The 14,346-nt window shown below is 36.6% G+C and overlaps 1 protein-coding gene across 2 annotated transcripts in view; it reads left to right on the top strand.

The window, feature by feature from the left end:
- Positions 1-14,346, top strand: part of LOC113047874 (metabotropic glutamate receptor 8-like) — an 88,213-nt gene that overhangs the window by 46,135 nt on the left and 27,732 nt on the right. For both annotated transcript variants that reach the window (XM_026209220.1, XM_026209219.1), the window contains exon 5: positions 12,174-12,374. In XM_026209220.1, the coding sequence (XP_026065005.1) occupies positions 12,174-12,374 (201 nt within the window). The remainder of the gene's footprint in view (positions 1-12,173; positions 12,375-14,346) is intronic.

The raw sequence follows: 14,346 nt of genomic DNA, 5'->3' as shown, positions 1-14,346 counted from the left end.
GGTGTTGATGTAACCTAATTTGTAAGGTGCTGTCAGATTCTTAGGGAGGGTGTTGTGTGTGTTTGGGGTGTGTGTGTGTGGGGAGGAGTGTTCCTGGGGTGAGATATAGGTGCACATCAGACTAGCTGTTGAGAAGTCTGATTGTTTGTGGGAAGAAACTGTTTTTGACTCTGGAAGTTCTAGTCTGAATGCTTCTCAGTCTCCTTTCTAGATGAACAAGGTGTAGGAAGGGTGAGAAGGATCCTACATGATGGAGGCTGCCCTCTTCACACACCTGGTGCTGTAGATATCTTCGATGGCAGTTAGACAGTTCCCGGTGATGTGCTGTGCTGTGCTGTCTTCACTATCCAATGTAGGGCTTTCCTGTCAGATGCTGAGCAATTTCCATACCGAACTGTGATACAGCTGGTTAGTACACTCTCAATGACACATCTGTAGAAAGTCGTGAGGATAGAGGGGTCATGTCTGCTTTCTTCAGCCTTCTCAGAAAATATAGGCGCTGTTGGGCCTTCACCAAGGAGGAGGTGTTTAGTGACCATGTGAGGTCGTTGGAGATGAAGCTTTGAGTTGTTTCAGCCTCAGTGCCATTGATGTATAAAGGCTGGTGTTGGGCTCTGGTGCGTCTGAAGTCCAAAATCATCTCTTTTGTCTTGACATAGTCACACCAGGCTATGAGATGGTTGACTTCATCCCTGTATGCTGTCTCGTCATCATTGCTGATGAGCCCCACAACTGTGGTAGAATCGCTTGGGTGTTTACAAAGCAGTCATGAGTCAGCAAGGTGAATAACAGTGGACTCAGTACGCAGCCTTGTGGTGCACCAGTGCTCGTGGTAATGGGCTGGGACATCTGTGTATTTATTCTAACAACCTGTGGTCTGTTGCTAAGGATGTCAAGGATCCATTTACACACTGATGTGCTCAATCCAAGTAAAGAAAGTTTTTCGATTACTGTTTGTGGGATGATTGTATTAAATGCTGAACTAAAGACAATGAACAGCATTCTGACATACACGTTCTTGTTTCTAGATGTGAAAGGACCTTGTGAACTGTGAATGCAATGGCATCATCTGTGCAGCTGTTGTGTCTGTATGCATATTGTTGTGAGTCCAGAGTGGGTGGGATAAGTGTTTTGAGGTGAGTCACGCACAGTCCTCCTCCTTTACACTTCCCAGACGCTGAGGTTCTGTCGGCGCATAAGAAAATGAGCCCGTCTAGCTGAACCACACAGTAAGGGATATTGTCGTTAAAATTAGGACACAGCATTCCTCATTTCCTGTTGGTTGTTCATTCTGAGCCTTAAGTCCATTTTATTGTTGAGGGATCTTACATTGGATCAGAACAGCGATGTTAGGGTTAGCCTTTAGCCTGGCTTCAGATCCCCCGTGTTTACTGTATTTCTGTTTCTGTGCGCACATTTCTGCTGTCTCAAGCACCGTTTACGAGGGAAAACAGTTTAAACAAATAGGTTTATGGATTTTTATGTAATAGAATGTGAGATAGGATGGACTTTTTCACTGGATGAAGCTTTATTATGGATTATGGACTTGTAACACTAGTTAGTTTCTTACAAACATGCAGCTTTTCAGGTCACATGATGTTACGTTTTTGTCGGCTGTTTGGACTCTCATTGTGACGGCACCCATACACTGCAGAGGATCCATTGGTGAGGGAATTATTTTAAATTTCTCTAAATCTTTTCTGATGAAGAAACAAACTCATCTACATCTTGGATGCCCTGAGGGTGAGTACTCTATCTGTAAATGTTTATTTTTGTGTGAACTATTCTTTTAAAAAGAAAATGCAACAAAAGTTTTGAAGCGAGGCCTGAATGCAGTGCTTTCGGTGGACAGGAAGTGTCAGGTGCCCCAGCTTGAGCAGTCAATGCAAACCGTTAAAGCCTTCAGACTGACATCTGGGTGACATTTGGACCATTTCCAGTGTCTAACTTCATCACACCTATCTTTCCTCTATCCTGTCTTATGAGAGACCACATGTGACAGTCTAAGAGCGGTTTACACAGAACACATTCCTGCGTTAAAAACAGACAGAGTGCCACACAATTAACAGAAGGCATGTCTATGGTGCATTAACTCTGCTAGTTTCTCTGACATAGTTACAACATCCATTAGACTCAAAATATTTGACCCGCTTCCAGATTCATCTGATTGGTCCATTGATTTACAACAGGCAATCCTTCTGCTGCATGTTTACATAGACAGAGAAATTAACAAATAGTTTACTTATAGTTATGAAATAAAAACATTTACCAACATTTGGATTGCAAAACTTATAAATTGTAATTTATTTTAATGTTGAAAGGTTTAATTTAGAACAACAACGAGAATAAACATAGAGTTGAACGTTTTAATAGTCTGAGCATTCTTAATAACAATAATCTTTAATAATAACAAAGCATTAAATGAATAACATTTTATTTATAATAACCTTTACATCTTTAATTATTATTATTAATAATAATAATAATAATAATAATACAATTGAAATTTCTAGTGCACATTGTTGTTGTAGTAGTGATTTATTTTCCTACTGATTAATGTTTCAAAAAGAAGAAATATGTTCTATACAATGAAATGTTTTATACCATGAAGCCAAAAGCTGTGTGGTTGTAAGTACAAATCCATCATTAATAGGTTTTTAACTTCAAACTGTTGCTTCCTGTTAAAATTCATATTGCTTTCTCCAATTAAAAAGTCTGAATCAGGAGAGAGATATGAACCGATCAAGCATCATTCACAATCAACAACAACATATGTTTGTGGATTTTGATGTGTGAGGACAAAAGGGAATGGATTATGATGTAAGATTCATGTTTAAGCTGTTTGGCACTCATCTTTTTTAAGGTTTACATCCTAAACCTTTTTTTTCATGGCTGAATACTGCATAGACAATGATATGTAAATGACATGGTGATAATATGTTAATAAACTGATGTCTGTGCAGCTTAGTTGTAATTGGAGTTGCAATGCGAATGCTACACTGTACATCAAACATTTATTATTTCAACTGAGCAAGAAAACGCCACAATACAGCCTACTTTAGAATACAAAAAGAAATAACATACTCACAGCAGAGCCTCTATTAAATCTACAGTAAAGGGAGAAGGAAAGTTGCCGTTGAGTGGTAAGAAAGCCATTGTGAGTGTCACAGGATTTTAATGTCTCTGTGAATGTGCAATTAGAAAAGTGCACCAGAGGAACGAATGCAACCCTCGGCTTTTATATTGGGAAACTTCCGCCACTTCTGAAAGAATGTGCTTGACATAATGAACATAATTATACATTACACACACCGCCACCACTCACATTTTGTGACATCTCAGTTCTTCGCAGTATGAGCTGTTTGTCACACTCGAAACACAACAACAGCACCATCAGGAAAGCGGAAAACTTCATCACACTCTTTCTTCAAACACATACGATCACACCCAGCAGTCCTCATGACAGCAGCACACTTTTAACAACTTAGCTGCAGCTCATAAATATGGAAGCTTGTTTCCTCCACAGGATAAAAAATAAAGGTAATTGTGACTTTTTATGTCACACTTTCCCTTCTGTTTGCATCTTACAATTCTGAGTTTATATCGTGCAATTGCAAATTTACTTCTCACAATTCTGCTTTTTTTCTTACAATTGTGAGTTTACATTCAGTTATTCTAATAAAGTAACTCTAACTCTTAGAGATTTTATTATCCTGTAATGTAAGAACCTTTACTCTTTGATTGTTATCATTTGTTTAAAAGTGAATATTTATTAATTGTTTACTCTGTTTGTGGCACCATGTTCGTGAAGGATCTTTGCTGCTTGTTTTGCGTTGTGTTTTAATGAATGAAGAATCGGGGTCAGAGTGGCTGTCACAATAGATTTTAATGTCAGCCAGTTTTTCGCATTGCAGTGACATGCTTTAATGCCAAATACAATTTTAATTAACGCTATACATAATTTACTGTTTTAATATAATGCATTAATCAATGCATGCATATATGCATCTGTATACAATGTGCATATGAGAGATTTGTGTGTGTCAGATCTGACATAATTGGTGCATCTTAGTTTTTACAGGCCATTTCTGTATGAAAATAATCACTGCGCAATGAATAATGGCAGCTTTACCTGTATAATTGATATTGTTTTGCTCTCTCATCCACTTCCAATTGCATGTGGAAATGTTATCGACAGGTTGCCAAAGCTAATGCAAACCTCTCTGTGTGCAACACTCCCTCATTTAGTGCAAACCACGAGGCCAGTGTCACACAAAGAAACGAAGCACAGGACTCATTATGCTGGTCATGTGTGGAGAATCAGGGGACACTGAGCCCAGGGCTGTGTTTTCACAACTATGTGTAAGCTTAATGGAAAAGGGAGAGGTGGGTAATGAAAACTAACTATAATAGAGCACGTTCAGTGTTTGCACATTATATGAAAATTATTTCAAATGGAAATATTAAAAAATTGTACTGCTTTTACTGTATTTATTTGCAGCCTTGGTGACCTTAAGAGACTTTTGAAAACATTAAAAGAACAGTACAATGAACTAAAATAACCAATACTTGTGTGTACTATGAGATTTTAATTAAAAGTATGCCTTCTGGTCATTTCTTTAAGTGCCAGTTCAGTTGGTTGGATATTATAACTATGCAACTCTTCCAGTCTATGAATATATTTCCCAGACGTCCTCTCGTCTCCATCTACTCTTTACAAGCAATCAGGCCTGTTTAATTACACCGCGGCTGTGATCCGTGTCGCTTGTGATTGATTCCACGCGGCAGATTGTTTTCCATGTTGATGATGCAAAGGTCATGATCCCGCCCACTTCTCATTAATGCAATCGTCAGAGAGCGTGATCAAAGCTCAAACGCTCTCGGCGCTCGTGTTTGTGTGCTTCTGCACCTGTGGTGGAAGTTATTTGGTAACTAACAGTCCTTGTTTACTCACTCATTGACCTAAAAAGACACCATCCGCAACTTCATTACAGACGAGACTGATGTTTCAGCTCTGCTTCACTGTCTTCAGTCATTAGACATATTGATGCTGGCAATCGATGGCTTCATTTAGGAAACAGCGGTATGGAATGAGTCTATAAATATTTAAAACGACGCTTCTACCTGGCTGAAGCGTGTTTGCATGTGAAAGAGCCTTTTTGTCCTGACAGGACTGTACTAGAGGTGTCTTTTTTTGAGACTGGTATAAAGAATCAAAAACACTTCACAAAGATGCCCCTAAATTTGCCGGATATGCATTAGTGTTGACATGGGCGGTGATGAAATTGCTGTGCCGTTTTCCAAAGAGCCGATCGGTCCCTTCAGCTGCATGATTGTGGGGATTTTCACATCATACAGAGTGCTTTTTTTTAGTTGTTATGTATGTCTTCTGCAGCATTTACAAGCACCAAGGGCTTGAACAAGATCACATCAATGCATCGGGTTTCCTGGATGGCTTTGTGTGTGCGTTGCTTTTGTTTCTTTCCTGTTAATCGTCTGTCAAGTGTTGTTTATTTGGTTCAGTGTTATTTTAATATCAATGCGATACTCTTGGAATTTTTAATTAATATTTTGAATCAGTTTATTTGTATATAGTAATTTTGTTTTGTTTTTGTAATTTTTAGTAGGTTTATAGATGTTATTTATACATTTTATTAGCTTTTTATTTTGGTACATCAAGTTATTTATCAAGTTATTCAAGTTATTGTAGTAGTTAAAATATTAATTAAATAACTTCCTAATCTCAAACTTTTAAACATTTTATTTTTAACATATTAAAACAATTTTTATTTTATTTTATTCCTCTGACTTTGGTCAACGTGTTGTTTTTAAAAGTGCATATTTGCTAGATAAAAATATTTTCTTAAAAGTATATAAGTATTCGTTGGAATAAAAGTATTACTTTTTCTTAAAACGAAAATCTTACTGACCTTATGTCTTATTGTAAACAGTCTTTTAATTTTTAATACATTAAAGAATAGTGTGAGCAATTTGAGACACATGCATGTTATGGGTCAAATTTAAGGATAAAATATTAAAATATTACTGTTTGAAACTGTGTTGTGTGGGTTGGTAATTTGAGACCCTTCACAGACTGACCTACAACCCTCAAATGTTGCTTCTGAACTCTTTCTTCTCTCATCTTAGTCATAAAGCTCTGGTTCTCACACTCACAGCGATATGCATTGACAAAGCAATTAGAAGTCATTCATTTTCAGAGCTGGTCATTTGAGGCGACATGAGCTGGAGCAACTTCTATTGATGTGACAGGTTAATTCTATGCAAAAATGATGAAGTTGCGATTAGTTGAATGCTATCTTTAACTTTACAAGATAAGGATGAGGTGCTGTTGCAGTGCCGTGCAAAAGCACTTTGTTCCTGTTTCTTCTGAGACTCTGGATCCGAATGCAAAAGTGAACAAACTCCCATATGCATCTGATTAAAAAAGACAAAGACATGTTTCTCAATCTCCCTAGATAACAGCACTATTAGCTCTCGCTGGGTAACCGGTGGAAGATGAAGGAAGTCTGATGTTCTCGTCTGTTCTGAGGGTTTCGTGGTTCATCACCGCACTCTTTAGACTCATTGATCTCTCAGACATAAGAGTGCTAGTCTTCTCAGACAGGAGACATAATGGAGTAAAGGGGTTTTTGACGACGGCAGGTGGTGGTTGGAGTGTCATGCTGTGAATGCTTTTTTCCCATCATGCCCTCAGAAACCCAGTGTCATGCTGGAATTCACATGTTTGGCTTTTATTACAACATTCTCTGGCTTTGGGAAATGATATTTTATGTAATGTAAAATGTATGTGGTGCTTGCATATAAATGTGTCCTAGCAGTGTCTGGACACAACCGCCTTACAATGATAATCCATTCACCCCTTTTTTTAATCCCCTATGTTGGATGTAAGAGTGAAACTAAAAGTCTTATCTTATTTTCTCTTGACATTGGAGCCTTTGAGGACGCAATGATTAGTTTGTTTTTTGTTGGTAATGTACTACCAAATACACAAAAAACTAAAGAGATGGATGAATGGAAGAAAGGGGACCATAAATGTTGAAGGTTACCATCATGAAAGCATGTCTTGTTCATTTTTTTGCCTAAAAATCCAAAGAAAAAATAAAATAATTTATAATTTTGATATGTTTAAGAGTCTTAAACTTAGACAATAATTACGTTATAGTAAGCACACCAATAATTCGAATGAGTAATATAATTAATTAAGATGTTATTTATTTATTAAGTTAGTTCATTTTTGTAATTCACACCATTTTAACGGCAATTAATATTAATTTAATACTTAATGTTCTTAACAGTTTTCATTAAAAATGCAATATGAATATATAGGTAAAATAAAAAAAATAAATTGAAGATAGTGCTACAATACTTAAATATTATATAGTTAAAAATATTTTATATTTATATAAATCACATTGTTAATGTTAATTGTTAATAAAAAAAAAATACATTTGATCATGTTTTGTTTATTTTATAATTAATTTTTTTTCAATATTTTATTCCAATCACAACAATGGGAAATTGAGTTGGGGATATGTGTTACTGGCATAAAATTATTTTAAATATATTCTCTCATTTTGTTCTTTCGATTTTGTAGAGTAATGTGAACTAGACAAGTTTCATGAGGTTCCTACCCATTTGTGCTTTGCTCATATATATATATATTTTATTTCTCCGTATCGCCTCGTGCACTGAAAGTAATGAATCCGCTCTCTCCTTCCATGCGAGAGCCTTACACTGCTGTGATGTGTAATTTATTACCCTGACCGAGTCCTAATTAAAACCCAGCATCTTCAGCTGGCACTCGCACCTTGCCATGGCTCTGCTGAAACAGGAAGTCTACATAAGTGCATGAACCTGACTTCCTGTGCAGACGCCACACCTGGCTGCTCCGACTGACGAGACGAATCCGACTGTTGTTAGATTGGTGTCAAGAGCTCAGCTGGTCTCGGCTTCCCAGGAAACCGTATCCCAGCAAGCCCTGGAGAGCACGAGGTGGCAGAACCTCAGCCGTAACTCTTAATGCGATTTCACGCTCCGTCTTATCGCCAACAATAAGACTAGTCCCTAGTGTCACGCGTGCTTTGACTCTTTCTTCCACGAGCTAAGAGCTTACACCAAGACTAACCTGCTGAAAATTATACAGGGGAGAACGGTTGGAAATAAAATAACTGATGTCAGGATGTGTTTAGCCATTCCTCAAATAAATCAGAGCTGCTTAAAAACAGTGACAGCAAACAGGGCTGCTGCGTGAGCCGTAATGACTCGGGGAAAGAGGGCATCGGGTCTCGGACAGCATGAGTGTCAGTCTCATTCTGAAGTTCAGGAATCCCATCAGCTTTTGAAATGGGTTCAGAAATGTGCTCCCCAATGGCAAACATGATCGGCTGTCTGACACACTGGCTTTTGGTTTTGCAGCGGCTGCATGCAGACACATCATTCTGTCAGACGGTGCCTTTTAGGTTTGATTTTGAAGTACTTTATCAGACAATGTGTTAATAAAAATTGCATTCTTGCTATTTCAGGCTAAATTAATGGCTTTCAATATTTCTTTGGATATTATTAGGTCTTGAGCAAGATGATGCTTCTGGTGTTGGGAAACAGTACCTATTATAATGCAAGTGTAAATTCATTTGAAATGGTATGATTTGGAAAGGCACACATCTCTCAATAAAAGGTCTAACAGCTGAAAATGTGCATCAGAGCAAAAACCAAGCCCGGAGGTCCAAAAAATGTCAAGCCACGCATCTGGGGAAGAATTCAGAAAAAAATATGCTGCATTGAAGGTTCGCAGAAGTATGTAGCCTCCATTGACCATAATGAAAGAAGTTCGGAAACACCAGGATTCTTCCCAGAGCTGGCGTCCTGGCCAAACTGAGCAATCGATGGAGAACAGCTTTGGTTAGGCTGGTGACCAAGAACTAGATGCTCTGGTTGAGCTTTATGATTACCGTATTTTCCGGACTATAAGTCACACTTTTTATCATAGTTTGGCTGGTCCTACGACTTATAGTCAGATGCGACTTATTTATCAAAATTAATTTGACATGAACTAAGAGACATGAACCAAGAGAAAACATTACCGTCTCCAGCCGCCAGAGGGCGCTCTATGCTGCACAGTGCTCCTGTAGTCTACACTGAATACATAGAGCGCCCTCTCGTGGCTGGAGACGGTAATGTTTTCTCTTGGTTCTAAATAAATGCGACTTATAGTCCAGTGCGACTTGTGTTTTTTTCCTCATCATGACGTATTTTTGGACTGATGCGACTTATACTCAGGTGCGACTTATAGTCCGAAAAATACGGTATATATATGCAGATGGGAGAAACTTACAGAAGGACAAACATCACTGCAATATTCCACCAATCTGGTCTTGATGGCAGTATGGTCAAACTCAATCCTCTCCTCAGTGAAGACACATGAAAACACACGTGGAATTTGTAACAAAGCACCTAAAAAAAAACTCAGATTGTGAGAAACAAGATTGTGTGATCTGATGAACCGCAACTCCAAGCATCATGTTTGGAGGAAACCTGCAGAGTAGCATCCCGAAAGTAAAGTGTGCTGGGGCTGTTTTTCAGGGACTCGTCAGAGGAGGAAAAAACCTGGATGCACCAAAATATTGAGATAGCCTTAATAAAAACCCAGTCCAGAGCATTCAGAAGCTCCGACTGGGCAGAAGGTTCACCTTCCAACAGGACAATGACCATAAACACACTGCAAGAGTGGCTTATAAAGAACTCTGTGAATGTCCTTGAGTGGCCCAGCCTCAGCTTGAACCCAATCAAACATTTCTGAAGAAACCTGTAAATGTCTGCCAGCCCCCATCCAACCTGACAGAGCTTGAGAGGTGAAGAGGTTGCTTTGTTATTATGTTGTATGGAGTGCAGATTGATGTGAGGGGGGAATAAAATAAAAGAAGTTGAACATAATGCAGCAACATAAATTTTTTTTGAAACTTTAGCTCGACACTGTACATACATGACAAACTGGGTAAAAAAAAAGTTCATTTTTGTTTAATAATAAAATACAGAAGTCAACCTTTAAAGAGGACCAAAAAAGTTCATCAAAGCTGCCCTAAGACAAGAACGGGTATTATTTTGGTTTTAGAACAATTTTGATGAAAGGTTTTGATGAGAGAAAGAAAAGTGGACAATTGGTGCATATTCATGACACTGCCAGTCATTACGTTTTGCCAGATATCATTCTTTGTATGACACTGTCAGCCTGCTACAAAACTATAGAGAGAAGAAACGGTTTAGTCTTTTAAACTGTTGTTCTTCAGAGATGGAAGGGAAATGTGAGATGAGAAGAAGGGGAATTTTATTTGCGCCACTTACTGACATTTCATTTCGACTCTTGTTACCTCATTAAGCCGTCCGTCATCCTTGCTATCTTCAGTCACCCAATAAGCGTTCTTTTGTTTCCTCTGCTGCTCAGCGGTGACACAGAAAAGCCTGCACACATGCTGTAATAAACATAAAAATGGGACATTGTTGTATGATTATTGTATTATCACTCAAAGCCACTCAGCTGCAGCACGTAAACTTGTGTATCGTGGCACTGCTGGTGTTGGCTTCTTATGAATAATCACTCATGTTTGTATGTTTCCTCATTTGTAAGACGCTTTGGATGAAACATCTGCGAGTGAATACATTTACAACAAAAGCCAAATGCTGTTGTGTTCATTGTTGTTCAGAACAGAATGCTAGCTCTCTATTTACTGAATACTGCAATATTAATATATTATGTATACATTTATTACTTATTTTATTAGATCATTATGGTTTATATTATTTGTTATTTATTTTAAATATTAAAACATAATATTAACACTTTTGTTTAGTTTTGTGTCTTGTCATTTAAAACTTTTTTTAAAATATATTAGATTTTTCATATATTTTATTCAGTCTTTTATTTTATTTATACTAGATGTATTTATAATATATTTAGGGATGTATTATTTTATAAATTCCTTTGTTTATTACTATTATATAGTACAAATATGTATATTAATATATAATTTACAAATTTATGTACATATTGTTTTATACTATATTATATTATACATTTTATAGAATTTTATTTTACTTCATTTTATATATATATATATATATATATATATATATATATATATATATATATATATATATATATATATATATATATATATATATATATATATATATATATATATATATTATAGTCAGGATTATATTATAGTCAGGATTATATTATAGTCAGGATTATATTAATTTTATATATTATTTTATAACTGTATTACTTTATTATAAGATTAGTTATTCTTTATACTAGTTTATTATATGTTACAGTATTTATTTTAAATATTCACCACTATGTCTCACCAATTGGCATCGAGCTAGCATTGCTTTCCAAACATAGATTGTGAATGGACTGTCATTGTGGAGGTGTGATCACAAATAAACCTGACGCTCACCTTGTTTTGACACTGGGCCTGTTGTATTGTGTGTTGTATTTATCTCACTCGGGTAATCCATCTAGTTTTTGGAAGACCAAATGCATAATTTCCCCATTGCTCTGAATGTGCTATAAAAGTGGATTGGGTTTCATTTACAGGAGCCTATTAATTCCTCGCTGACAGCAGAAGCAGCGGAGGACCCCAGGTCTTGCTAATTCACCTTGTCCACTTTTTATTTAGACTTCATTGTCAAAAACTGTGGTGGGAAAAGAGAGTTGTTCCCGGAGGCATCCAGTGCTAAAATATACCAAGTTGGAAAGCGCTCTGATGATTATAAGAGAAGTAATCATAGATGCCAGAGCCAAATTCAATTTACGCTCAACAACAGCTGGAATATTTGTTCCGAACCGCAGGCGTGATATTACTTTTGCCATCTCTAGAGATATGGAAGGAAATATTTGTTTGGAAAGAACACATTTTTGCTGCTCTAACTGGCATATTGTGCATCAGAAGGCCGGCGTACGCACCTCCTGGAGGATTTGATTAGCTAATTACTCTAATGAGTGGCTACATTTGAGAAACATTAAATTGCAATTTATTAAGAAGAGAGTTACCGCGTATGCAAGAGTGGATTCTCCAAATGAAGCATCTAATGCTGAGCTCTCACACAAGGCTGTGTTTGTTCAAGATGTGTGTTTTGTGTTGCCCGTGCAGGTCTGGAGAAGGTGGGCCGTGACTCCAGTTACGAGCAGGAGGGGAAGGTGCAGTTTGTGATGGATGCGGTTTATGCCATGGCACACGCGCTTCACCGCATGCACAGGGACTACTGCTTCGGATACCCCGGCCTCTGCCCCCGCATGAGCAATATCAACGGAAAGGAGCTCCTCGGATACATCCGGAGCGTTAATTTCAATGGTGAGTGTTTGGATCTTCACAAGTTCATAAGTCCTTCAGGGCTGAGTCTAAATTAAGTTTCAAGATAACTGATAGAAGTTGGTAAATTTCAAGTCAATTTATTCGCCGGAATGTAAGTCTGGATTCTTCCTTTAATGCTTAACAGATAGTTGTAAGTGCTGTTCTACTGAAATAATCATATTTTTATTTGGCACACAATTTTTTTTTTTTTAAGTTACTATTTGCTAAAAATGTGCATATACAAGTTTGCAGTGTTGTGCTCAATTATGAGACGTGCAAGTGAATGTATTTCCTTCACAAGAGTGAACAAATGATGAAAGAATTCTCATTTTTCAACTATTCCTTAAAGCCTTATTCAGTATAATGTGCATTAAAGCCATATTAATGAAAGTTATTATAAAGTGTTATGCCATATTTTACTTTGCGGTGCCGTAAGCATGTCTTTTACTGAAGCAGCTTCTCATGTTTTCCACAGAGTGCTTGTCTATGTACATATTCAAGTGTGCTCACTCATTTTTCATATTTCTAAGGTCCAGCTTCATTCATTAATCCTCGCGATCACAGATCGCAGTGTGTGCCATTTCTCGGCCAAGTTGCACCACTGGCTCCTCAGTGGCCCCTAACATCATCACACATGCATCAAAGCAGAGAGCAGGAAAATTTAAGGGGTGCTCATATTTCTTCATAATGTGCCACGTGCGTCTTGTGTATAACTTGTGAGGAGAGAGCTGTGCATGATTGACTGTTTTGGCTTCCCTTGTGCGCCTGGAATCATGTTGAAACAAAAGAAGTTAAACATTCTCTTTGAAACCATATCAAACGATTCATTTAAATATTAGTTTTGCTCTGTGCGTCTTCTTTACTCTTTCATTTTTCTGTCCCCCAACTCCAGCGTTTTGTTATCATCTGCTTGTGTTTGCCTTCAAGTTGTGTCATTTGCATAACTGCAGTTGAGCGATTAAGGTGGCAGGGCTGCGTGCGTGGGACCATTAAAACCTCATTAATACGTTTTCTTGCGGGGAGTGCGACCTGGGTTATTTGTTCCACCACCTTGCGTTCCTCATGGGCTGTGTTTGAATTGAAAGACAGATACGGAAAATTCACTGATAGTGTCATTAGAGAGAAAGCACTTGTTCCAGTTATTCTACTGTGTAAGTCTGACATGTACTGATTGCACGTTTTGATGAATTAATCATTTTAGACTTACGTTTATTAGGATGTGCTCCCAATAATTGTGAGGAAAACGGTTTTATTTTGTCAGAGTGTTAGAATGATTTATGAAGGATCGTGTGACACTGAAGACTGGAGTAATGATGCAGAAAATTCAGCTTTGATCACAGCAATAAATTACAGTTTAAAATACATTCACGTTGAAAACGATGAAAGCCTGTTTTCATTATGGAACACAAACAAAATAAAAAGTAGAAAATAAAGTAATTGTGACTTTTATTCTCGCAACTCTTGGACTTGTCTCAGAATTGCAGATATGAACTTAAAATTTAATATTTATATTTTATTTATACTGTATATCAGGGTTATTATAATTATCTTAAACCATAAAAACATGTTTGAAATTTAAAATATGTTAAATATTAACTGAAATAAAATATTTTCCTGAGTTGTAAATAAAACAATAATTGGAATATGTTTTACAAGAAAATACTATTTCTGGCTTTCTACTTCCAAATTTCATGTGCTACTTGCAGTTTCTTTGTAATTATCTGTCAAATGTTGTTATATATATATATATATATATATATATATATATATATATATATATATATATATATATATATATATTTGTTAATATTTGTAAAAATTTGTTAAAAATATCCTGTTGGTACATTATAACATTATAAGGCCAGCCGTTATTATTTCTAAATGTAATAAAATGCAACTTATACATTAATTATATTTTATATATATATATATATATATATATATATATATATATATATATATATATATATAT

The sequence above is a fragment of the Carassius auratus genome, chromosome 29 (genome assembly GCF_003368295.1).
Source record: "Carassius auratus strain Wakin chromosome 29, ASM336829v1, whole genome shotgun sequence".
NCBI classification, from domain to species: Eukaryota; Metazoa; Chordata; class Actinopteri; order Cypriniformes; family Cyprinidae; genus Carassius; species Carassius auratus.
The sequence above is the reverse complement of the archived record's forward strand: the minus strand, read 5'-3'. Positions and strand labels throughout refer to the sequence as shown.